The sequence below is a fragment of the Lonchura striata genome, chromosome 4 (assembly GCF_050655825.1).
Source record: "Lonchura striata isolate lonStrDom1 chromosome 4, ASM5065582v1, whole genome shotgun sequence".
NCBI classification, from domain to species: Eukaryota; Metazoa; Chordata; class Aves; order Passeriformes; family Estrildidae; genus Lonchura; species Lonchura striata.
Genome location: NC_140706.1, coordinates 2,227,414 through 2,251,747, shown reverse-complemented (window position 1 = coordinate 2,251,747; position 24,334 = coordinate 2,227,414). Strand labels below are relative to the sequence as shown.

Below are 24,334 nucleotides of genomic sequence, written 5' to 3'. Positions count from 1 at the left end.
AGGCCAGACAGAAAAAGAAAGCTCAGCTTTATTAAAAAAACACAAACTGGTACAAATCCCTGAGGGGCCACGGGGAATAGCCCAAGCCCAACCCCTCAGACAAGGAGCTGCAGGGTGGGCCCTGGACCCCCAGCACCCCCCAAGGCACGAGAGGGAGACATTCCCACCCCTGGCAGTGGGGGGACAAGGCACAGGCAGGTACAGGCAGGTGAGGGGGGGGCTGCCAGGGACCCCCCCAACAGAGCAGGGTCAACTGAGCAGCCCCCCGGGGGTGGCCTTGCCCTTGGCACGGGGCACGGGCGCCGGCGTGGCGTGGGCCGGGTGCTTGAGCTGCAGCAACAGCTTGCTGCCCTCCAAGGTGGCACCCTGGGGACAGAAGGAGCTGGCAGCTGGCACTGGGATAAGTCCTCTGGGGGGGGACAGGGGGTCCCAGGGCCACCCGAGGGGGGGAAGGGGGTGCCACGAGTTCCCCCAGCTCACCTGCATGGCCCTGAAGGCCTCCTCGGCCTCTGATTTCCCGCTGAAGTTGATGAAGGCACAGTGGCGCCCCGGGAGCAGCCGCATGGAGCGGATCTCCCCAAACCTGGGGGGCACAGAACCCCCAAATGTTGGGGGGGGAGCAACAGTTAGATTCCTAAATGGGGAGGTGGAGGGTTAGAGACTCCTAAAACCTGCAGGGTGGGAGGGTCAGAGACTCTCAAACATGCAAAGCAGGTTTGGCAACCTCCCAGCAGCTGGGGAAGGGTGAAAGACTCTCAAAGATGGGAAACTGAGGCACCCCCAAGCCTCCAGAATGGGGAAACTGAGACTCCCAAACCTGAGGAGGAACAGTTAAAGACACCCCAAGCTGTGGGATAGAGACCCCCAAACCTGAAAGGTGGTTTGTGAGTCAAACATTACTCCCCAAACAGCCCTTGGAGGTCAAAACCACCGGAGAACAAGGAAGGGGACAGAGCTGGGCAGCCTGGGGGTCAGCAGGGCCATGCCAGGGGCTTGGGGTCCTGGAGGAGGAGAGGTCCTGGGGGTCACTCACCGGCCAAAGGCACGACGCAGCACCTTCTCGTTGATGTGGGAGGTGACATTGCCCACCCAGAGCGGGAAGCAGTCCCTGCCAAAAGCCATCCTGGTGTCCCCCAGAGCCAGCATTGCCCCACTCTGGGCCCCCCCTCCCAAATCACCAGAGCCCTGTACCTGGCGGGGTGGCTCGGTGGCAGTGTTGGGTAGCTGCTGGCCACAGCAGGTGCCCATTCTGGGTCTTTTTTGGGGGTCCTGGCACTGCCTCCCGTCACACTTTTGTCACCTGTGTCCTGGCAGCTCCTGGTTGGCCATCCTGCTGCCGAGGGGGCCAAAGGAGTCCAGCACCCACCGGGGACACAGGGATACTCCCAGGGTCCCCCAAGCCCACCCACCCCTGTCCCTTACCAGGGAGAGACAGCGGCTCCTTAGCCTTGAGCAGGAAAGGGGACACGGGGACACCCCCGGGGCGGCTGCTCTGCTGTGAGGGGACAGGGGTGAGGCGTGGGGGGCACAGCAGGACAGGGGGCAGGGGGTGTGGGGTTTGGGAAAGAGGCTCTGACCTGCAGCAGGGCCCGGCAGTCCTCCAGCTGCGCGGCTGCCTCAGCACAGGCCCCGTCCTGCAGCAGCAGCTCCTCGAAGGCGCGCGCGGCCTCGGCGTAGCGCTGGGGGCCGGAGGGCACCTGCGACCCCCCGCCAACCCCACGGGCACCCCACACCCCCTACCCAGCCCAAAGGGCACCTCCAAGCCTCACTGCCATCCCCCCCAGCACAGCAGCCCTACCCCACCCCGCTAACACCCTGCTGCACCCCCAGTCCTCCCACAGCCCCTCAGCCACAGCATCCGGCTCCCCACAACCCCCACCCAGACCCCCTTGCACCCCTCAGCCCACCAGCACTCCAAAACCCCCAGTTTGTCTCAAACAACACCCCACAGCACCCTTCAGCCACTCCAAAAGCCCCACCCTCGCTCCTAGAGCCCAGCAGCCTCTCACCAGCCATGGCATCCATCTCCTGCAATCCCCCCCACGACTCCAGCCCCCTGAACGGTCACTGGAGCCCCCCCAGGTACCTGAAGCCCCCTGAGGGCCTTGCCCTTGCGAAAGGAGCCCTTGGGCCAGCCCGGCCGCAGTGCCAGCGCCGCCTCCGCATCCGCCAGCGCCTCCTCGTACCGGCCCAGCTTCTCCAGGCAGTAGGAGCGGTTCCCCAGGAAGCTGTGGGGATGGGGGTGTCCCTGAGGCCTTGGCCCTGCCACCCCAGCAGCCCCGGCTCACCCCGAGCCCCTCTGCTCACCGGTGCTCCCGGGGGTTCAGCTCCAGGGCGACAGTGAAGGCCCAGACGGCCTCAGTGTGTTGGCCCATCTGGGCTGCCTCGATGCCGTGGCCTGGGGAGGTGACACGGGGCGGGCGGTGAGGACACGGGGAGGGACAGCTCCCCTAGCACAGCCCCTCTGAGCTGGGGAGAAGCAGGGAGAGCCCCCAGTGCCCTCCTCCCCTCGCTTCTCTGGGGGTCCCTGCACTGACCTGCAAGCGCCAGGCTCTGCTCTACCGTGCTGGGGCTGGGTGGCCTGGGCTGGAGGGGCTGGGGGGACACAGGTCTCCCCACAGGCTCCCCACTTGCCTTCTCTGGCACTTTCCTGCTCGGCTCCACGTTCTGTGTCCTGGGGGACTGGCCAGTGACCGGGGGAGGCAGCCTGACCCCCGCCTTCTCCCGTGCTTTGCAGACAAAAGTGCAGCTCAGATCCAGCTCCTCCTGGGGAAGCAGGGAGGGATGGGCAGGCAGAGCCTTGGGAACCCCCACACCCACATGGTCCCCCTGGGGACACTGTCCCTCACCTCTGTCCCCGCTGTGTCCTCTGGCCCAGGCTCCCCTGAGGGGACTGTGGAGTCCCCAGGGCAGGAGGAGGGCTCTGGGCTGCACCCCTCATCCTCAGCACCACTTGAGGAAAGCCCGGTGCCTGCAGGGCCACTTGGGGGGCTCTGCAAGGAGAGGGAGGGGGTGAGGTGACAGGGCTAGGGGGTGCTGGCTGGCCCCCACCTCGGGGCACCCCCAGAACAGCACAAGGGGTCTAGACTGGTCACTCACTGGGTCAGTGTTCTCTTTGTCCTTCTGCCCTTGACCCAGTTTCTCCCGTTTCTTTCGGTCTTTTTGTTTCTGGAAAGGCAAGACGTAGACTCACGAGCAGGTGCCAGGCAGAAAAATGCCCCCAGCCACACGATCCCCGAGCTCAGGGACCTGCTGGCAGCACCCCAAGAAGAGGCAGTGCCCCCAATCCCCAGCAGCTGGCTGCGACCTCGCCCACCTTCTTCTTCAGCTTCTTCTTCTCTGCCTTCCTCTTCGCCCGCTCCTCCTCTGCCACCAGCTCCTGGGCGTTCTTCTCAGCTTCCTGCAGGAGGGATGCCCCGAGTCACAACATCCCCGGGGCCCGAATTGGGACCCCCCAGCCCCGGGGATGAGGGGGGGGGGACAGCAGAGGGACTCCCCCCACCTCTGCCGTGAGCCGGGTGCGGCGGGGCGTGGGCAGCCGGCCCAGCCGCGCGTCCAGGGCGGTGGGAGAGGTGCGGGGGAGCTGCGGGGGCGGCGCCGAGCACAGGAAGGACTTGCGGAAGCCGCAGTAGCTGTAGGGAACGGCTCCCTCCGCCACGGCAACGTCCAAGAACGGCAAACCCGCGGCCAGCTCCTCCTCGTCGTAATCGTCGTTGCCATCGTCATCCAGCGGGTAGTAATCCACCGCGGGGCCTGGCAGGAGAGCGGGGTGACACTCCCATCCCTCTCAGCACCCCCGAACCGCCAGGCTAGCCCAGATATACGGGGCCTTAGGGGAAGGTGTGTCAGGAGCTGGGCAGAGATTCAAAAGAGGCTCCAGTTCCCCGATGTAGTTGTCCAGCTGTGTTATCCCGTGAGATGAAGGGGAAAAGAGAGCCAAGAGGACAGGACATGGCCTTATCCAGGCTCTGGTTCTGCGAATCCCATCGGGGCAGGAAGGAGGGGACCACACTTAACTAATCCCAGTCACTGGGCTCCCTGGAAATGGGGGAAAGCATAGCCCGAGCGCAATTTAACAATGTGTGAGGTGTCAGGCACCGGATCCCGGCAGCCCCCGCCCCGTTCCCCCTCCGCTGGCAATTCCCGAGACCCCCGGTAGCCCCCGCCGCACTCACCATCGTCCCAGAGCAGACAAACCTCCTCCGGCTTGTACTCAATCACCGGGCCCTGCGCCGGCACCGGCAGGTCGGCCAAGCTGGACATACGGTGCCGGGGGCAGAAGGGCGCTGCGAGAAGCAGAAACACCCGTGAGGCGGCGGAACCGAAACCGAGACCGGGGCTCTGCGCTCCCACCCCCGTGCCCCGTACCGCCGCTCCAGCCGGCGGGGCCGAGCGTGCAGCCCCAGGGGCAGGCGGCGGCAGCAGGCCCGAAGCCGCCGCCGCCCGCTCCGGGCCCGTCCTCCTCCCGCGGCCCGCCCGAGCCCCGCATCGCCGCCCGCCGCCGCGCCTCAGCACGGCACCACGGGCGCACCGGAAGTACGTCACGGCGCCGCCTGAGGCCGCGGCCGCCATGTTGCGTGCGGGCAGGACGGCGGCCCGCAGGGCCCGCACGGAGCGGCACCGGCGCTCCGCATCCGCTCCCGCCGTCCCCGCCTGCCCCGAGGCCCTGCGCTCCGCCGACCCCCGCCTCTCGTCCCGCCCCTCCACGCCGGGCCCGTTCTGGCCGCCAGCTCGGCCCGGCCCCGCGGATTAGCGAGGGCGCGGCCTAAGCCTCTTTGCTGCCGCCGCCGCCCCCGGGATGGCAGGGCATGGACGCCGGCGACGCTGAGCGGCGCGGCGAAGAGCTGTGCCTGCAGGTGAGGCCGCTCGGGGCAGAGGGGGGCTCGGACACCCCTCACGGGGCAGCGGCGGGGCCGGGCCGGTAACGGGGCGGGCAGGGGGGCACCGGGCCCGAGCGGCGCTGCGTCGCCATGGCAACGGCGCGGGGGCGGGGCCAAACGTGCGGGCGCCGACGGGGGCGTGGCCATAGCGGGGCTGAGCTATGGGCGTGACACGGGGGCGTGGTCAGCGGGACAGTGGGCGGGGTCAGCGGGATAGTGGGCGGGGTCAGCGGGATAGTGGGCGGGGTCATATGGACAGTGGGCGGGGTCAGCGCTGGCCCCGCTCGTCGCCCCGGGCCGGGGTCCTGAGCCCCCCGTTCCCCTCCAGGTGGGCGACGCCGGTCTTGGCGGCCTCATCTTGCTGCTGCTGACGGCCCGGCCTGGACCGGGCGATGGGGCTGCCCGCGGAGAGCCCCCCGAGCCCGGTGAGATCCCCGGGGGCTGCGGGGTGTGGTGTTCTGGGGGGCTGCGGGGATGCTGGTGGGGTGAGCGGTCCTGGGGAGAGGGTGAAGGACTCTAATGGGGTGTAGGGTCCTTGGGGGGGTGTTGAAGGGCTGTGGGGTCTTGGGGGACCTGTGGGGAATGGAACAGAGTCCTGGGGGTCTCAGGGATAGCGTGGCCGTGGGGCAGTGATGTGGCAATGCAGGTGCTGCCACACAGCATGGTTCTGCAAACTGGGGGTCCCTGCCCCATCCTGAGGGTGCCGTGCCCCCCAGGCGGGTCGCGGGGACCCCTGGCACGCTCCTTGCAGCGGGCAGAGGCCATGCTGCGCAGCGTCACCCCGGGGCTGCGCCGCCTGCTGTCCCCGCGGTCGAGCCGGCGCGGCGACGGCGACGACGACGAGGAGGACGAGGACGACGAGGACGAAGCAGCGTCCATCGTGGTCCCGCTGGAGCAAAGCTTCCCGGGGCTGCGCCGCTGCCTGTGCGTCTGGGAGGACCCTCGCACCGAGACTTTCCTGGGCTACGTGCAGCCCCACGCCGGCGGCGCCGGCGACTTTTCCGCGGACGCCGTCCGGCAGCGCGTGGCGGAGCGCGGCGCCGCGCTGCACGCGCTGCTGCAGCACCGCCACCAGCTCCGCCTGGCCCGCGACTTCGCGCGACGCCTCAAGGCCTCCTCGGAATTCCTGCGGCGGCTGCTGGTGCTGCCGGGGCCCGGAGAGCCCGGAGAAGCCCGGCCGGCGCTGCGGGAGCTGTGCCAGGAGCTGCGGGCGCACGCCGGGCACTGGGCCGCGCTGCTGCGGCGGCTGCGGACGGACGCGTGGCTGCGGGCGCTGCCGCGGCGCCGCGGCGGCGAGGCCGTGCCGCACATGCGGCGGGCGCTGCTGCTGCCCGCGCTGACGGCCGCGCGCCTGGCCGGGCGGCACGTCGAGGGGCGGCTGCGGCAGCTCGGCCGCCCCGGCAACCCCATCCTGGCCTCTGAGTGCCTGGCTGACCTCTTCCAGGGGCTGGAGATCTACAACGGCGTGGCGCGGGGGCTGCTGGAGGAGCTGGGCCCCGAGGTGACGGCGCCCGGCGCCTTCACCCTGGGTGGGGTGCTGCGGCTGCTGGCGGCCGAGCGGGGCCGGGCCGTGGCCCAGAGGCTCCGGCCTCTCCTGTGGCCCTGGAGTGGGACCATCAGGGACGGACAGATCCACTGGGAGGACGTGGCGGTGCCGCGGCCACCGGGGCACGACGCGGCGGAGGTGGGCGCAGAACCTTCCGGAGCAGAGGCGCCGGCAGCGCTGGCGGCCGAGCTGCAGGCGCTGTGCCAGGAGGATGAGGAGCTGATGGGACGCGTTTTTGGGGCGCTGGTGGCCTCAGCGGACAGCCTGTGGCAACCGGTGCTGTCGGAGAGCCCCGAGCTGCCGGGGCCACGGCCGGGCAGCACAGGTGGCTGGAAGGCCGTGCGCTGGCTGGACGCCGCCCGCGGCCCCGTGGCCGCCACGCTGAGCGCCCGGTACCGCCGGCTGCTCTGGGAGGCCGTGGGCACCGTGCTGGCAGACAGGCTGGGCACCCCTCCCGCCACCCCCAGCGCCACCGTCACCGCGGCGTGGGAGCTGAGCCGTGCGCTGGCTGTTGGTACGTGGGGGTCTGGGGGATTTGGGGTTCCCTCAGGGTGTCCCCGCCCTGCCCTGAGCCCCGCTGTGTCCCTGCAGCCCGTGTGCCCGCCGAGTGCCGGGAGGAGCTGGGGGGGCTGTGCCTGCGCCTGCTGTGCCGCAGCGTCCTCTGCAGCTGGGACACGGGTACGGGGGGCTGGAGGGCCACGGAGAGGGGTTTAGGGGGTGCAGGGTGGGGGACAGGGTGGGGGGCACTTGGTGGATATGGGGTGAGGCAGTGGGGTGTGCTGAGAAGGGTTGGATTTGTTGTGTGGAGTGAGGGAGTGGGGTGTGCTGAGAAGGCTTGTATTTGGTGTGTGGGGTGAATTTGGGGATGTTGGAGCTTTCTGACTCTTTCTCCTCCAGATTTTACCCATGCTCTGGGCTCAGGGCTGTCAGACAAGTGCTTGGAAGCCCCAGGAGGTTCCCCAGGGCCGGGCTGCAGCCGCACAGCCCAGCAGCTCCGGCGTCTCTTCCCAGCCCTGGCACTGGCCCTGCGCTGCCTGCGCCTGCTGCCCCCCCGCCCGCACGGTGAGAGGGGTCTGGGGTTGGGGCAGGTGGGTCTGGGGATCCTCTCCCGTGCTGACCCCCACCCGCAGCCCCTCCCGGGGGTCTCTGCCCGCGGCTGCAGGTGCTGGGCCGGTGCCTGGCGGCGGTGGCGGCCGCCCACGCGTGGCTGACGGGCCGGGCCGGGCGGTACCTGGCAGCCTGGGCGCTGCCTCAGTTCCTGCTGCTCACCCAGGGAGACCTGCAGGTACGGGGGGCACAGCGGGCACGGGGGTCTGGTGGTGGGCACAGCAGGGCTGGACTCGCTCCTCCTGCTCTCCTCCAGGTGCTGAAGGCAGAGGTGGAGCAGCTGATGCTGCAGGTGAGCGGGACCTTCCCGGAGCCGGGGGACATTGCTGGGGACAGCCACCCTGAGTCCCCTTCCCCGTGGGAGCTCCAGCTGTGCCAGCAGATCCGCGACGTGGCCAACAGCATCCAGGTATGGCGGGACTGTGGGAGGGTGGTCCTGAGCATGCCCGTGTCACCCCGTGTCACCCCGTGTCACCCCATGTCACCGTTAGCATTCACAAACACATAATCATGGGATATGATTATCTGCACATGCTTTTATTAAGAGCTCTGGGAATCAGGGGTACAGCCCCAAATCTGACTCCGACACGGCTTTCAAGCTGAATGTATTTTATATTCTATCCTTATATAACTCATATATTAATTATTAAACTTACATTGTTCTATTGTATACATTGACATGAGTTTCTCGTGATCTTTCTTAAGTCGCTGACCACAGTTTCTCATTATTATTCTTACAATTAAACAGTAATTATATTGACTTAGATTGATTTAATTTTATTTATATTTATATTTTATTCAATAGATATTAATTTTAACATATATTAAATATAATTATATTTAATTAACTAAACAATCATCACATCTAACAATTCTATCAATTATCATGTACTACCTACACAGTGCAGTTCTAGCAAGTACGAGTTCTCCATGTGCTTAGGGTGTTTATTTTTCCAGGGCCTACTAAGCTGATTTTTCCTTTTAACCCTTCATCCCCATGATTTTAAAAACCTTTTACTATCAACCCCATGTCCCAGCTCTTCTCGGGGGACGTGCTCTGGATGTTCTCCACCAGCTGCAAGCGGCTCTCGGCCGAGATCTTCGACCAGACGATGCCGCTGGGCCGGCACTGGCGGCTCGGGCCCCGCGCCGGTGGGTTTTGGGGCTGGGGGGGGGTTTTGGGGGGGATTGAGGGGCTCGCTGATCTGTGTCCCTGTGTCCCCCAGAGCTGCCCAGCTCCCCCAGCGCCTACGCGGCGGCCGCGGTGCAGGCGGTGCTGGGGCAGGTGCTGCAGGGGGCCCAGGCCCTGCCCCAGGATGCCCAGGTGCCCACCTTGGCACGGGTCACCACGGCCTTCCTGGAGGCCTGGATGGATCACATCCTGACCCGCCGGATCAAGTTCAGGTACTGGGGATTGGGGGGCCACAGCCTCTGGGCAGTGCTGGGGGTCCCTGTGGGGTCCTGGGGGTCCCAGTGGCGGTGCTTGGGTTCCCAGTGGGAGTTCCAGGGGTCCCAGTGGGTTCCTGAGGGTCCCAGTGGGGCCCTGGGGGTCACAGCGGGAATTTGAGAGGTCCCAGTGGCGGTGCTCGGGTTCCCAGTAGTAGTTTCAGTGGTCCCAGTGATGTCCTGGGGGTCCCAGTGATGTCCTGGGGGTCCCAGTGCGGTCCTGGGGGTCCCAGTGGAGTCCTGGGGGGCCAGTGGCAGTTTCAGGAGTCCCAGTGATGTCCTGGGGGTCCCAGTATGGTCCTGGGGGTCCCAGTAGCAGTTCCAGGTGTCCCAGTGATGTCCTGAGGGTCCCAGTGGCAATTCCAGGTGTCCCAGTAGCAGTTCCAGGGGTCCCAGTGATGTCCTGTGGGTCCCAGTGGGGTCCTGGGGGTCCCAGTGGCAGTTCCGGGGTCCCAGTGGCACTTCCAGAGGTCCCATTGGCAATTCCAGAGGTCCCAGTGGCAGTTCCAGAGGTCCCAGTGAGGTCCTGGGGGCCTCAATGGCAGTTCCAGGGGTCCCAGAGGCAGTCCGAGGGTCCCAGTAGAGTCCTGGGGGTCCCGGTGGTGGTTCTGGGGATCCCGGTGGCGACACCGGGGGTCCCACGCCCACCGTGCCCCTGTGCCAGCCTGCAGGGTGCCCTGCAGCTGCGGCAGGACTTCCAGGCCGTGCGGGACCTGGTGTGCTCGGAGCGCTCCGGGCTGGCTCCCGAGGCCCGGCGGGCGCTGCGGGCGCTCGGCGTCTTCCGGCACACGGACGCGGCCGTGCGGTGCCTCCTGCAGCAGCCGGGGGGGCCGCGGGGAGCCCCCCGGGGCTGGGGCGGCCTGCGGCGCTGCTGTGAGAGCGGGGAGGGAGCGGGTGGGGAGGGGATTGGGATGGGATGGGATGGGATGGGATTGGGATTGGGATGGGATGGGATCCATGGGATGGGAATGGGAACAGGGTGGGATAGGGATGGGATGGGGATGGGATGAGATGGGATGGGATGGGATGGGATGGGATGGGATGGGATGGGATGGGATGGGATGGGATGGGACGGGACGGGACGGGACGGGACGGGATGGGATGGGATGGGACGGGATGGGATTGGGATGAGATGGGACTGGGGATGGGATGGGAACGGGATGGGATTGGGATGGGATGGGATCAATGGGATGGGATGGGAACAGGGTGGGATGGGAATGGGATTGGGATGGGATGGGATTGGGATGGGGATGGGAATGGGATGGGGACGGGATGAGACGGATGGGACGGGATGGGATGGTAATTGTCTGGGATGGGATGGGATGGGAATGGGATGAGGTGGAGTTGGGATAACACAGGGTGGGACAGGGATCAGGAGACTGGGACAAAGATGGATGGGGACAGCGAGAGGGACAAGGATTGGAACAGAGCTGGAGATGGGGATAGGAACCCCCATCAGAAGCAGGACCTGATCTACCAATCCATCCATCTAGCCAACCTCTCCATCCCTTCCCAGGCTCAGACGAAGGCGCCCACCCCCTGGAACAATCCGTGGATCCTCTCCCTGACCCGGACCCTCTGGAGGGGCCAGGCCCGATCCCAGGGCCGCCCCCGGAGGCCGCGGAGGCCGATCCCCCGGCCCGGCCCGAGTCCCCGTTCCCGGGCAGCCAGCAGCAGTGGCTGGCGCTGCGGCTGCACCGCGCTCGCCGCTGGCGCGTGCCAGGCCTGCCGTGTGTCGGGAACAGCCCCGAGGGCTGAGCCGGAATAAACCTGGAAACGGCACGGCCGTGGCTGTGTCTGCGGGGTGGGATATTGGGGTACGGGGCTCTGGCATCCCTGTTGCTGGTGGGCACAATTGAACTGGAATTTTTACGGGGCTAGGGGGTCCTGGAGGGGCTGGGGGTGCAGGATGGGATTCCCCTGGGGGTCCGGGGGGATATTGCAGGTGGATAGCTGGAGTTCCAGAGAGGTGCTAGGGAAAGCTGGGGCTCCTTTGGGGACCCCCAGAGAGGCTGGGGAGGAGATTAACAGACACGACAAAGTGGGCATCAGGTGTGGGAATCCAGGGATTCCCTCTGGCCGCCCTGGCACCCTGGCAGGGGTCAGGAACCCCCCTGGACAGAGCCCCCAGAGACACTGGCTGTGATCTCTGGCCATGGAAAAGAGTTTGCAATCTTACAGGATGAATTACCAGCTCTGAGTGTTTGATATAAGTAATAATTAAGTGTGGCACAGGTGCAAAAGTAAAATTTTAGGATTCTAGATTCGGGGTCCAAAGGGGACAAGATGGAGGAAATTGGGTGTGCCTTGTCCTTTTTCTCCTTCTTCATGCCCTCCATGTCTCACTGTGGTGTTGGCATTTTTCTGTTGGTTCAGGCTGGGGACACACTGTCCGACGTAGGTGACAGATATTGGCACGTTCTTGTAAATGCAGCCCAGGGAGTTTCTGGTATTTAATGTTTGTCACATCCCACTGAGGGCAGAGCCCCACACGCTGCCCTGCAGGACAGAGCTGGGCAGGGCAGCAGAACATGTGAGAGATAAACAGAATAAACAACCTGGAAACCAGCACAGACCAATTATGGCTTCTGCTTTGGCAGCGGGGCTGACAGACAGAGACTTTCTACAACCTCAGAATCATCAATACCACGGATTCCCACAGTGAGGAGCGGGGCCGGTGGGGCCACCCCGCCGTGTCGTTGTCCCGTTGTCCCCTCGGGGTCTCCTGGAGGACCGAGCCTGCGCGTGGTCCTCCCGCCCGCCAGGGGGCGCTGTGCGACGAGCCCGGCCGCCGCCGGCGCAGCGGTGACGTCATCGGCGCGACAGCCCTGATGGCGGGCGAGCGGCGGCGGCGCGGCGGGGATGGACCGCGGGAACGGCCCCGGGAGCGGCTCCGGGACCGCGACGCCAAACTGCGGCCACACCAAAAGACGCCGCGAGGCTCCGGCCGGGGCCGGATGCTGCCGGCGCTCGCAGCGGCAGCGCTGGCGCTGGGTCTGGCGGCGGCGGCGGCGGCCGGGTGGAACCGGTGGAGCGAAGCCTCCCGCCTCGTCACCCCGCACCCCGCGCCCCCCGCCGTCCCCCCCGGCTCCACCGGGCCTCTCGCGTCGCCCACCTATTTCTGGGGCACGTACCGGCCTCACGTCTACTTCGGGATGAAGACGCGGAGCCCGCGCGCTGTCGTGACCGGTGAGGGGCGCGGGGGGCTCCGCCCCGCCCTGGGGCTCGTCCGGGCCCGCTGCCGCCTCCGGGACCGCCCGTGACACCTCCCCGCCCCTCCAGGGCTGATGTGGCTCCGACACGGCGGCAGCTTGCGGCACACGAGCGAGCAGAACGACGGCGTGTCGCGCTACGGGTGGCTGATGCACGACGGGGAGAATTTCGGCGTGCAGGAGATCCGCGACGAGGGGCTGGTGCTGCGAACCGAGTTCGTGAAGCAGCCGGGGGGAGAGCACGGCGGCGACTGGAGCTGGCGGATCACGGTGAAGACGGAGGTGAGGGGGTGAGAGCGGGAGAGGGGTTGGGATGCTGGGGAGCTTTCGTCACCCTCCTCTTCCTCCTCCCCAGGGCAACGGCCCGGCCCCTCTCCTGTCCCTCTTCTTCTACGTGGCCACGGACGGGCAGGGGACGCTGCGGCCGGTGCTGGAGAACGGGACACGGCTGGCGGCCGTGGCGGGGACGGCGGAGGAGCTCGGGGACTTCACCCTCACCTTCCTGCCCCCCACCGGGGAGGCCGGGGAGGGACCCAAGTATGCCAGGTGAGTGTCGGGGCTGTGACCCCCAAATCCCTTCCGTCCGCCGCCGTGTCCCCCAGCCCTGACTGTCCCCTCCCCCCCCAGTTACAACTTCCTGGCCGCGGGCGTGCCGGGGCTGCACCGCCTCACCGACCTGGTCCGGCACAGCCTCCGCGACGGCTCCGTGTTCTCCCCGCCGGGCCGCCCCCGCCGCCGCTATTTCGGGGTGTCCGGCACCGGGGGGCTGCCCGGGGAGCCCCCGCGGGGGCAGCTGCTGCTGCACCAGGTGACGCTGGAGCCGCCGGCGACGCTGGAGGCGGCGCTGGAGTCGGGCAGCGCGGCGGCGGCGCGGCGCGGGAGGCTGGCGGGGCCGGCGCTGAGCGCGGCGCTGGCCCGGCACGCGGCCGCCTTCGAGCGGCGCTTTGAGGACACCTTCGGGCTGGGGGCGCGCGGGGCGTCCCTCCCGCAGCGCCGCTTCGCCCAGGCCGCGCTCAGCGAGATGCTGGGCGGCGTCGGCTTCTTCCACGGCCGCTCCCTGCTGCGCTCGGAGCGCCGGGAAGAGCCGGTGCCCGGCGCGGAGGCCGCGCTGTTCACGGCCGTGCCCTCGCGCTCCTGCTTCCCGCGGGGCTTCCTGTGGGACGAGGGCTTCCACCTGCTGCTGCTGGGCCGCTGGGACCCCGCGCTGGCCCGCGACATCCTCGCCCACTGGCTGGACCTCCTCAACGCCGACGGCTGGATCCCGCGGGAGCAGATCCTGGGGGAGGAGGCGCGGTCCCGCGTGCCCCCCGAGTTCGTGGTGCAGCACAGCGAGACCGCCAACCCCCCGACGCTGCTGCTGGCGCTGGAGTGGCTGCTGCCCGACGCGCCCCTGCCCTACCTGCGCCGCCTCTTCCCGCGCTTGCACGCCTGGTTCCAGTGGCTGAACCGCACCCAGGCCGGCCCCGAGCCCTTCACCTTCCGCTGGCGCGGCCGCGACGCCGACCCCGAGCGCTTCCTGAACCCCAAGACTCTGTCGTCGGGGCTGGACGATTACCCCCGCGCCTCGCACCCGTCCGCCCAGGAGCGGCACCTGGACCTGCGCTGCTGGATGGCGCTGGGCGCCCGCGTGCTGGCGGCGCTGGCTGAGCGCCTGGGCGAGCCGGCCGCGCCCTACCGCGCCACGGCCGCCGCCCTGAGCGACAACGACCTGCTGGACCGCCTGCACTGGGCGCCCGAGCTGGGCGCCTTCGCCGACTTCGGCAACCACAGCGCGGCTGTGGCCCTGCGCTGGCACCGCCCGCCCGCCGCGCCCGGCGGGCCCCCGCCGTCCCCGCGGCTGCGGCGGGAGGTGCGGGAGGCGCCGCGGCCGCGCTTCGTGGACGCCCTGGGCTACGTCAGCCTGTTCCCGCTGCTGCTGCAGCTGCTGCGGGCCGACTCGCCGCGGCTGCCGGCGCTGCTGGGAGCCATGCGGGGCGAGCGGCAGCTCTGGACGCCCTTCGGGCTGCGCTCGCTGGCCCGCGACAGCCCCTTGTACCTGCGGCGCAACACCGAGCACGACCCGCCCTACTGGCGCGGCTCCGTCTGGGTCAACATCAACTTCCTGGCGCTGCGGGCGCTGCGCGGCTACGCGGCCGCGGCGGGGCCGCACCGGGAGCGCGCGGCGCAGCTCTACTGGGAGCTGCGGCAAAACCTGGTGGCCAACGTGTTCCGGCAGTACGAGGCCACCGGATTCCTGTGGGAGCATTATCGGGACAGCGACGGCGCCGGGCAGGGCTGTCGCCCTTTCGCCGGCTGGTCCGCGCTCGTCGTGCTGGCCATGGCTGAGGACTATTGATGTGGGGGTGTCCCTGTGCCCCCGGCGTGCTCAGGGCCAGGGGAGGTGGTGGGGGGCTGTGGCAGAGCCCCCCCATTGCCTCCCCTGCAATAAACCCCCACGACTGTCGCCTCTCGCCGCCCGTGTCAGGGTGTCACAGTGTCGCCTTTGTTTTGACCCTTCCTGTGCTGTTGGAGGTCGCCCCCCAGCCCAGTGCAGCCATCACAGGGGTCGGTGGTACTTCCACATCTCTTTAATGGTGGGAGAAGGTGCCGGGACCACCCACCCCCACGGTGTCGGGCACCCCCCAGGCAGCAGCACCGGGATCGCAGGGGAGGCCCCAGGAGCAGTTTGGAGGGGAGCGGGTTCCAGCAGGACCCCGCCACACTGCCAGGTGGGTGTCAGTCTGGGTGAAGGGCCCCCAGGGGCTCCGTGATGAGTCCAGACCCCACTTGGGGGTCTTGGTGGGGGGCTCAGACGGGCAGCATGGGTGAGCCAGGCCCCCCGCCACCCCCTGCTCCCCCACAGCCCTCAGCCTCGCCCTCCTCCTCCTCTAGGCCCCGGCCCACCTCGATGCCCGAATCCCCTGTGAGCCGCCGGTGCCGCCCGGGGCATCCCCCTGGCACCGCTCTGCTCCCCCCGTCCTCGCCCCCCTGGGTGATGGAGCAGGGGTGGCCCTCGGCCTCACACAAGTCCGGGGGCACTTGTTTGGGGGGGCCCCCGCGGGCCGGCAGCTCCTCGGGCAGGGGCAGGTCCCAGCTGGCACCGGTGCCGGTGCTGCTGGAGCCGTAGTCACGGCCGGTACTGCCACCTCCCGTGCCCGGGCCCGGCTCCGGGTCCGTCTCGTCGGTGCCCGGCGCCGAGAGCGAGGAGCTGCTGGGGGAGGAGGCGCAGGAGCAGCCGCAGGAGCAGGAGCTGCAGCCCCTGGAGGAGCCGGGCGACAGCGAGGGGCTCCCGGGGCTGTAGGGCGGCGGCGGCGTCCCGGGGCGCTGCGCCACTTCCTCGTACGCCGGCAGCTTGAAGGAGGCCAGCAGCCCTGGGAGGGGGGACAGCATGGATCAGGGGGACACTGGGGACACGGGCAGACAGCGGGAAAAACCCCCGAGAGGATGGAGATGGAGGGCACAGCTTGGGGCATGCGGGGGATGTGGGGGACAGACAGGGCATCCAGGACTTTGGGGGGTGCTGATTCAGAGATCCCCCGTTAAGATGGTACAAGGGGCTGGGGGCGACACGTGGGGTGCTGAGGGTCCCGATTCACCGAGTCCCCACCACCCAGGGGCTGGGATTGGGGGGAGAAATCCCGGAGCCCGTCACTCACGGAGGTCCCCCGAGGAGGGCGGGTACTGGCAGGCACCGTGGTAGGCGATGAGGTTGATCTCCCGCTGCCGCTGCTGCTGCTGCAGGCGCAGCTTGGCCCGGCGGTGCCGGAAGGCGCAGCAGCAGCTCAGCAGGATCAGGATGGTCCAGAGCAGCCAGAACCCTGCGGGAAACCGGGGAGGACGCGGGGCGGGGGGATCACCTTCACACGGAACCCCCGTTCCACCGGCGGTCCGGCCGCAAAGCCCCGAAGCCTCAGTCCCCCCAGGGGCTCAGCTCCTCCGCAGCGCTCAGCCCCGAGCCGCAGGAGCCTCCCGCCATCCCCTCCGCCCGCTCCGTTCCGCCCGGTTCCCCCGCACTCACACCACAGCTCGTAGTAGTAGGTGCAGCAGCCGCTCTCCCCGCAGCAGTGCCCGGTCTCGCACACGTAGGGCCGGTTGTTCACCCCCGGGCAGAACTCCCGGGCCTGCGGGCACGGCCGCACCGTCACCGCAGCCCCGCGCGCGGCCCCCCCGCCCCGGCCCGCCCGGTACCTGCGGGTGCTGCCGGCCCAGCAGCGCGGCCCAGGCCCCCTCGCCGCTGCCGGGCCGCTCCATGGCGCCGCCGCCGCCGCCGCCGCCTAAAGCCCGCCGCGGCCCCGCGCCCGCCCGGCCGCTGCCCCCGCCGCCCGCAGCAGCCGCCGCCGCCCCGACACCGCCGCCGCCGCCGCCGCCATCGCGGCCCCCGCGGCCGCCGCCGCCGCCCGGGCCGGGGCCGTCGCCGCCGCCATCACGCCCGGCCCGAAATCCCGCCCCCTCGGCCAGCGGCGACCAATCAGCAAACGCTCCGCAGTCGACAGCCAATCGGCGCTGGCACCGCCGCCCGGCGGCAGCCAATCGCGCGCCGTCTGCCTGAGTCTCACGCCCAACAACAGAGACAAAGAAGCCGAGCACCGCCTCCGAGCAATGATTGGCGGCCGCGGCGGCCAATCGAGGAAGGAGCACCGCCCCCGTGCCGTGACGGACAGCGGCGCTCGCCAATAGTAGCCCAGCCCCGAACTCGATGGAGGGCGCGGCCTCCCAACCCGCCCCGGGGCGGGCGCTCGGCACAGCGCGGCCAATTGGAGAGCACGCAGCCTTTCCACCGTCTGATTGGCAGCGCGTCTGACCAATCAGCGTCGCCGTTCTACTCTGGGCGAGTCTCCAGCCAATGGGCGCTGCCGTCCTCCCGGGCCCGCGGGACGGACCATATCGCACTGGGGGGGGATTGGAGTTGGGCTGTTCCACTCCCGGGGGGACCGTACCATGGTGATCTTGGGGGTGTCGGACTGTACCACCGCGGCCCCGGGGGGGAGTTCCTCCCCATCCAACAGGCTCACACACGCTCCTTCAACAGCAGCTTTAATCAGCTCCATCACACCAGGACCCACCTCAGGACCACCCTCAGGCGCCCCCAACCTCCTGGAGCCCTCTGCAGCTCCAATCCCGGCTCTCCGTATCCACCTGGAGCAGCCAGACCTCCCCGTGTCCCTGAGGAACCGCCGCTCTCTGGGCCCCTCGTGTCCTCCACGTCCACGCCAGAGGTTTTGAAACCCCGTTCTGCCCTCGGGATCCGCGGGGAATGTCTGGAGCTGCTCGCAGCGGAGATCTCCAGGTCTCTCTGCACCCACGGGGACAATCCAGGAACCTCTTGTATCCACACGGCCGGGGTGATCCGGCCACGCGTCCACGGCAAAGCAGCCACAGCCCCCGGAGAAGAACTGGAGCCCACACCAAGGGTCCATAGCCCCAGCAGAGGGTCGGTAGCCCCAGAGAAGATCCGTAGCCCACGCTGAGGGTCCATAGCCCCAGCAGAGGGTCCATAGCCCACACCAAGGGTCTGTAGCCCTGGCAGAGGGTCCACAGCCCCAGAGAAGATCTATAGCCCATGATGAAGGTCCTTAGCCCCGGCAGAGGGTCCGTAGCCCACGCCGAGGGTCCATAGCCCACACCAAGGGTCCGTAGTCCATGCCGAGGGTCCCTAGCCCACGCCGCGGGTCCGTAGCCCTTGGAGAAGATCCCTAGGCCACGCCGAGGGTCCGTAGGCCATGCCGAGGGTCTGTAGCCCATGCCGAGGGTCCCTAGCCCCAGCAGAGGGTCCGTAACCCACGCCGAGGGTCTGTAGCCCCAGAGAAGATCCATAGCCCATGCTGAAGGTCCCTAGCCCTTGGAGAAGATCCATAGCCCACGCCGAGGATCTGCAGCCCATGCTGAGGGTCCGTAACCCACGCCGAGGGTCCGTACCCCCCCGGGCGGGCTCACCCCGCGCTCTGCAGCAGCTGCAGGTTGCGGCGGTAGCAGCCCAGGCTGCAGAGGGGCCGGCCGGTGCGGGCGCAGCTGTAGCGCCGGGCGTTGGTGCAGCCGGGCACGGCGCAGGGCCGGGCGGGCGGCGGCGGCGGCGCGGCGGCGGCGGGCAGCGGCGGCGGCAGCCCGGCGGGGAAGGAGACGGTGACGCCGTCGGCGGCGCTGCGGTAGCGCACGGCGGGGCGGGCGGCGGGGCGGGCGCGGCGCTCGCGCAGGGCCCGCACCTTGGCCTTGTGCGTGCGCGTCAGGCGCTCGATGGTCTGGTTCTTGCTCTCCTCGGCCTTGCGGGCCGCCTGCAGCCGCCGCCGCCGCGCCCGCTCCTCCCGCTTCTCCCGCATCTCCTCCGTCACCTCCTTGGCCTTGGCGCCCATGGGCAGCTGCAGCAGGGGTTGGCTCTGCTGCTTGTGCAGCAGCGCGCGCTGCGGGGACGCGGCGTCAGCGGGGCAAAGGTGGGGAGGGATCCCGCGGGGTCCCCCCGGCAGCTCCGGCGAGCCCCAAAGGTCCCGGCTCGGCCCCACAGCCCACCCAGATCTCCTCAGTCCTGCCTCAGGGGCTGTGGGGATCCCCAGTCCCACCTCAGCCCGGCTCCCTGAGTACCCCAAACCCCCCAAAACCCTCCCCAGCTCCCTCAGCCCGGCTCCCTGAGCGCCCCAGACCCCCCAACCCCTCCCCAGCTCCCTGAACACCTCAGACCCCCCAAACCCTGCCCAGCCCAGCAACCTGAGCACCCCAGCCCCTCCCCAGCCCCCTGAACCCAGCTCCCTGAGCACCCCAAACCCTCCCCAGCCCCCTCAGCCCAGCTCCCTCAGCACCCCAAACCCTGCCCAGCACCCCCAGCCCAGCTCCCTCAGCACCCCAAACCCTCCCCAGCACCCCCAGCCCAGCTCCCTGAGCACCCCAACCCCCCCAAACCCTCCCCAGCCCCCCCAGCCCAGCCCCCTGAGTACCCCAGCCCCCCCCAAACCCCTCCCCAGTCCCCCCAGTCCCTCCCCCCCAGTTCCCCTGTGCTCCCCGACCTGCCGGGCCGTCAGGAGGGACTCGTCCACCTCCCTCTTGATGTCGCCGTTGTCGTCCAGCTCCCCCCTCTCGAGGGCCGCCAGCCAGCGCCGCTCCTCCTCTTCCTCTTCCTCGTCCTCCTCCTCCTCCTCGCCCTCCTCGCGGGGCGGGAAGCAGCCCTCGGGGTCCAGCTCGGGCAGCGGGGAGGGGGCCAGGTTGCTGTCCTCATCTGACGGGGGTGGCGTGGGGGGTCACACCGCCCTCAGGGGTCTGTGCACTCCCTCCCCGCCCAGCCCCGACCCTCAGCCCCCCCATTTCCCCCCGGGACCCCCCCTCTGCTCACCCAGCCAGGCCCGGTACTGCTCGATGGGAACGCTGGGCTCCTCCTCGTCCCCTGCCAGCAGAGGGGAGGGGGACGGCGAGCGCGGCCTTTCGGGGACCACCGTGAACGTGGGGACGCTGCAGGGCAAGAGACAGAGGAGATTTGGGGGGCGCTGGGGTGGGGGGACACATGGAAACACACCCTGCCTCCCCCCCTTCCTCCTCCTCCTCCTCCCCCATTTTGGTGCTCGGGATCTGCCCCCAGCTCCCTCCTCACCTCTTGGTGCCCAGGATCTGCCCTCCCAGCTTAATGCGGAGCCGCAGCCGCGGCTGCCGAGGGGGTTCGGGCCCCGGGGCCGGCCCCGCCTCGTGGTGGTGCCGTTTCTTGTGCTTCTTCTTGTGCTTCTTGTGCTTCTTCTTGTGGCCGCCATGGCCGCCCGCCTCGGCCTCCTGCCCTGTGAGGGGGAACGCAGGGTCAGCGAGGGGTCCCCGCGGGTTCCGTCCCGCCGTGGAGCGATCCCGCAGCGCCCCCCGGGCCCCGCCCGGCCCCGCGCTCCCCTCACCGTGACCACCGGCCTCCATCGCGCCGCGCCGCCAGGCCCTGCGCATCCGCCTCAGGGGGACCCAACTCGCGACGGACCCACTTCCGCCCGAGCGCGCTTCCGCCCGGACTATCCCGTCCGTTATTCGGGGGCGGGGCGACGCTGCCTCCGCCATGTTTGAAGCGGGCACATTGTTCGCCGCTCCGGCGGGAAAGCGGTGCCGCGTGCTGTGGGGCCGGGCGGGGCGGGCGTGCGGGCTCAGGTGAGGCCGAAGGCGCGGGGCGAACCCCGGGCTGCGGCCTCAGGTGGGAGCTCTGCCCTCCCGGGGGGCTGCTCCTGCCCTGGCCCCTCCTGCGGGCGGAGGAGTGCCCGGGGACAGCGGGGAGGGCAGTGCCAGCATGGCCGGGGCGCTGCCGCTGTGCCCTGCCCAGGTGAGGCGCACCTGGGGCGGGGGGCGGCTCCGTTTGGGGTCCGCAGCGCTGCCCTGGCTGAGGGGGCTGCCTCTGGTTCGGGCAGTGTGAGAGGCCGGCTGAAGACTGTGGACTTGCGTTATTTGTATGTTTTATTATCCCTGTATTATGTGTTGGTTTATTCCTTTGTACCCCCGTGTGCAACTTGGTTTATCCCCAGTTTTCCCACCTTGTCCTCCCTTCCCGCCTTCCCAGTATCTATCCATCACCCTGAAAGAGGCATTTTACCCCCCCCGGGTGCCTTGTCTATCACTCGGTGCCCCTTCCCATCCATCCAGAAGCTTCTACTCAGGGCACCGGGTGATTGGGCGAGGACCTGGGGCTCCCCCCATATCCTTCCCCCATTGGACCCCACCATATCCCCCCATCCGGAGCCACCCCCTATCCCTATCCCCATTGGTCGTTGGATACCCCTCCCTTACAGTTTATAAGCCAGTGCAAGCACCTTGTGCTTGTTCCTGTTGGCTGGCACCGTTCTAGGATATTTGGCCCCGTTGGGCTGCAATAAACTCGGACTTAGCCCCCAGCAGGATCCGCTCTTCATTTACCACCGCGAGGCTTGCTAGCGCTGCCCGGAACCCACAAAGGCACTCTCCAAACCCCAGCTGGGAGCGGCGGAGGGTGCCTCCATCGCCCGCCCTCGCCCCACAAGAGCTAGCCGGGGCTGAGAGAGAAGGGATTTGGGGCAGGAGCGCGCCAGCTGGCGCCCAATGTGGGGCCCCGTTTTTGTGACGTCGGACCCCTCATCTGAGGATTTTTAGGGTCGTGCGGAGAAGAAGACCCTCACTCGTTTCTCTGCCGATCGCCACGAGAAGGAAAACCCCCCCAGCTGCAGTTTGGGCTTGGAGGATGCAAAGGTGCAGGGGCAGCCGCTGCACGTCATGGCAGCTGTGCCCAGCGAGGCCTGGCAAGGACTTGGCAATGACTTGGGGAGAACTTGGCAAGAACTTAGCCAGGAGTTGGTAAGGAGCTGGCCAGAACTTGGCAAGAACTTGGCCAGGACTTGGCAAAGAGTTGGCCAGAACCTGGCAAGGACTTGGCCAGGACTTGGAAAGAACTTGGTTAGGACTTGGCCAGGACTTGGCAAGAACTTGAAAAGGATTTGGCCAGGACTTGGCAAAGAGTTGGCCAGAACCTGGCAAGGACTTGGCCAGGACTTGGCTAGAACTTGGAAGAACTTGGCAAGGACTTGGCAAGAACTTGGCTAGAACTTGGAAGAACGTGGCAAGAACTTGGCCAGAACTTGGCAAGAACTTGGCCAGGACTTGGCCAGAACTTGGCCAGGAGCTGGAAAGGAGCTGGAAAGGAGTTGGAAGGAGATGAACAAATTTAGAAAATCTTTCTTGGGAGTGCTTGCTCTGGATTGTTTTGGGCACCGGCAGTGGCTGTTGTAGGTTACAAAGTGCAGCTTTTTGGTGTTTTTTGGTGTTTTTTGGTGTTTTCTGGTGTTTCTAGGTCCTGCTCCAGAGCAGGTTGGATGGCATTGAAGAAAAGGAAATAATTACTAAACTAACTAGGAAACAAAGGCGAAAGTAGAAGTAAGCAAAGCAAGCAAGTAAAGCAAGTCTGGTAAGTAAATTAAATTAAAATTGGCCAGCACCGGCCTCTTTTAGGCAAAACAAACTTTTATTTTTCCCACACAGATCATAGTCAAATTTTAGGGACTGTACCAAAGCCATCCCCTGAACCTAAAGAAATAATGATAAAAAACAATCTAAACATTATTGGCATGCCCAGGATTTTCAAATAAAAGAGTTAGGCTTTAAAGCTCCCACACAGTTAGCAAATATTCCCTAAAATGATAGAATTATAAAAAGAAAAAAACTGAAAAATCTTGCAAGTGAACCTGATTCTGCAGCATTCATTAACTGTGATCAGTCAGTTCTGAAAGCACAGAACAGAACAACTGTGTTGGCAGCTGTTCCCATCCCCCTTCTCTCTCTGTCTCTCTTTTTTATTTTATTTTATTTTATTTTATTTTATTTTATTTTATTTTATCTTAATTTATTTTAATTTAATTTTTATTTTAATTTAATTTAATTTTTTTTATTTTTTATTTTTTTATTTTTATTTTATTTTATTTTATTTTATTTTTATTTATTTTTAATTTTATTTTATATTTTATTTTTATTTTTTCTGGCCCCGCTATTGCATTTATTGCTCCTAATAAAGGTGCATTTGCAGTGATTAATCTGATATTGCCCTGCTGTTTGTCTTTGGCACTTTGGGATTGGCTAAGGAGCCGTCACTCAAATATCCAAAATACCCACCCAAATATCCAAAATATGCACACAAACCCCTCGAATTCCCACCAAAATATCCCAAATATCCACCCAAATATCTCAAATATCCACATAAACCCCTGAAATACCCACCCAAATATCACAAATACCCACATAAACCCATCAAATTCCCACCTAAATATCCCAAATATCCACATAAACCCCCCAAATATCCCAAATATCCACCCAAACCCCTCGAATTCCCACCAAAATATCCCAAATATCCACACAAACCCATCAAATAAAACCCAAATATCATTAATATCCACCAAAATATCCCAAATATCCACCCAAACCCCTCAAATACCCACCCAAATACCCACCCAAATATCCCAAATATTCACTCAAAACTCTCAAATACCCACCCAAATATCCCAAATACCCACCCAAATATCCCAAATATCAACATAAACCTCTCAAATATCCATTCAAATATCCCAAATATCCACACAAAACCCTCAAACACCTGCCTAAATATCCCAAATATCCACATAAACCCCCAAAATACCCTTTCAAATATCCAAAATACCCACCCAAATATCCCAAATAACCACATAAACCCCTCGAATTATCATCCAAATATCCACCCAAACCCCTCAAATACCCACCCAAATATCCCAAATATCAACATAAACCCCCCAAATATCCACCCAAATATTTCCAAACATCCACACAAATCCCCCAAATGCCCACCCAAATATCCACACAAACCCCCCAAATTCCCACTCAAATATCCCAAATATCCACCCAAACCCCTCAAATACCCTCTCAAATATCCCAAATATCCACACAAACCCATCAAATACCCACCCAAATATCCCAAATACCCACTCAAAACCCTCCGAAACCTGCCCAAATATCCCAAATACCCACATAAACCCCCCAAGTACCCACCCAAATATCTAAAATATCCACACAAACCCCCCAAGTACCCACCCAAATATCTAAAATATCCACCCAAACCGCTCAAATACCCACCCAAAATATCCCAAATACCCACCCAAATACCCCAAATACCCACTCAAATACCCACATAAACCCCCCAAATACCCACCCAAATATTCCCAAATATCCACACAAACCCCCCAAGTACCCACCCAAATATCTAAAATATCCACCCAAACCCCTCAAATTCCCACCCAAATACCCCAAATACCCACCCAAATACCCACATAAACCCCCCAAATACCCACCCAAATACCCACATAAACCCCCCAAATACCCACCCAAATACCCCAAATACCCACTCAAATACCCACATAAACCCCCCAAATACCCACCCAAATACCCCAAATACCCACCCAAATACCCCAAATATCCACCCAAATCTCTCATCTGACTGTGCATCCCACCCACCCAAAATCCTCATCCAGCCCCCAAATCTCTGCCCGGGGGTGCCAGGATGGTGCCCAGGGCAGGACGAGGAATTTTGGCCTGGCACCGGGCACCCGCCGTGTGCCACCCCCGCGGGTGGCACCGCGACATCCCCGGGGGGCTTTGCCACCTCCCCGCTGCGGGATTTGGGGGATTCCCCGCGGGGACGCGCGTGGGGCAGCCCCGCGGGGATGTGACACGCT

General features: G+C 65.4%; 5 protein-coding genes across 8 annotated transcripts; 2 read left to right on the top strand and 3 right to left on the bottom strand.

Moving 5' to 3' along the window:
• Positions 1 to 10: 10 nt before the first annotated feature.
• TTC31 (tetratricopeptide repeat domain 31) lies at positions 11 to 4,527 on the bottom strand. Of its 4 annotated transcripts, none has more exons than XM_077782565.2 (15): positions 4,369 to 4,527; positions 4,176 to 4,286; positions 3,503 to 3,753; positions 3,317 to 3,400; positions 3,100 to 3,168; positions 2,850 to 2,993; positions 2,538 to 2,766; positions 2,308 to 2,398; positions 2,087 to 2,228; positions 1,578 to 1,679; positions 1,423 to 1,495; positions 1,192 to 1,333; positions 1,034 to 1,108; positions 481 to 583; positions 11 to 366 (listed from the first exon to the last, which is right to left on the bottom strand). In XM_077782565.2, the coding sequence occupies exons 1-15, from the start codon at positions 4,487 to 4,489 to the stop codon at positions 250 to 252; spliced, it is 1,854 nt and encodes a 617-aa protein (XP_077638691.2). In that variant the 5' UTR covers positions 4,490 to 4,527; the 3' UTR covers positions 11 to 249. The 4 variants fall into 4 exon arrangements, with proteins under 4 accessions (XP_077638691.2, XP_085433554.1, XP_085433555.1 ...); XM_085577428.1 differs by having other exon boundaries at positions 1,192 to 1,330; XM_085577429.1 differs by having other exon boundaries at positions 1,423 to 1,492.
• A 28-nt stretch (positions 4,528 to 4,555) lies between these two features.
• Positions 4,556 to 10,761, top strand: CCDC142 (coiled-coil domain containing 142). Its single transcript, XM_077782550.2, has 11 exons — positions 4,556 to 4,856; positions 5,209 to 5,305; positions 5,597 to 6,940; positions 7,018 to 7,104; positions 7,324 to 7,488; positions 7,557 to 7,711; positions 7,790 to 7,942; positions 8,571 to 8,685; positions 8,760 to 8,937; positions 9,644 to 9,852; positions 10,496 to 10,761. Exons 1-11 carry the CDS (start codon positions 4,809 to 4,811, stop codon positions 10,735 to 10,737), a joined length of 2,793 nt encoding a protein of 930 aa, XP_077638676.2. The 5' UTR covers positions 4,556 to 4,808; the 3' UTR covers positions 10,738 to 10,761.
• Positions 10,762 to 11,780: 1,019 nt separating this feature from the next.
• Positions 11,781 to 14,651, top strand: MOGS (mannosyl-oligosaccharide glucosidase). Its single transcript, XM_021526828.4, has 4 exons — positions 11,781 to 12,168; positions 12,262 to 12,473; positions 12,547 to 12,737; positions 12,819 to 14,651. Exons 1-4 carry the CDS (start codon positions 11,811 to 11,813, stop codon positions 14,524 to 14,526), a joined length of 2,469 nt encoding a protein of 822 aa, XP_021382503.3. The 5' UTR covers positions 11,781 to 11,810; the 3' UTR covers positions 14,527 to 14,651.
• A 92-nt stretch (positions 14,652 to 14,743) lies between these two features.
• WBP1 (WW domain binding protein 1) lies at positions 14,744 to 16,614 on the bottom strand. The gene is made up of 4 exons (XM_085577448.1): positions 16,359 to 16,614; positions 16,189 to 16,291; positions 15,827 to 15,988; positions 14,744 to 15,541 (listed from the first exon to the last, which is right to left on the bottom strand). The coding sequence occupies exons 1-4, from the start codon at positions 16,419 to 16,421 to the stop codon at positions 14,979 to 14,981; spliced, it is 891 nt and encodes a 296-aa protein (XP_085433574.1). The 5' UTR covers positions 16,422 to 16,614; the 3' UTR covers positions 14,744 to 14,978.
• A 1,382-nt stretch (positions 16,615 to 17,996) lies between these two features.
• Positions 17,997 to 20,176, bottom strand: INO80B (INO80 complex subunit B). Its single transcript, XM_077782564.2, has 5 exons — positions 20,027 to 20,176; positions 19,741 to 19,918; positions 19,486 to 19,601; positions 19,163 to 19,371; positions 17,997 to 18,565 (listed from the first exon to the last, which is right to left on the bottom strand). Exons 1-5 carry the CDS (start codon positions 20,070 to 20,072, stop codon positions 18,101 to 18,103), a joined length of 1,014 nt encoding a protein of 337 aa, XP_077638690.2. The 5' UTR covers positions 20,073 to 20,176; the 3' UTR covers positions 17,997 to 18,100.
• Positions 20,177 to 24,334: the final 4,158 nt, after the last annotated feature.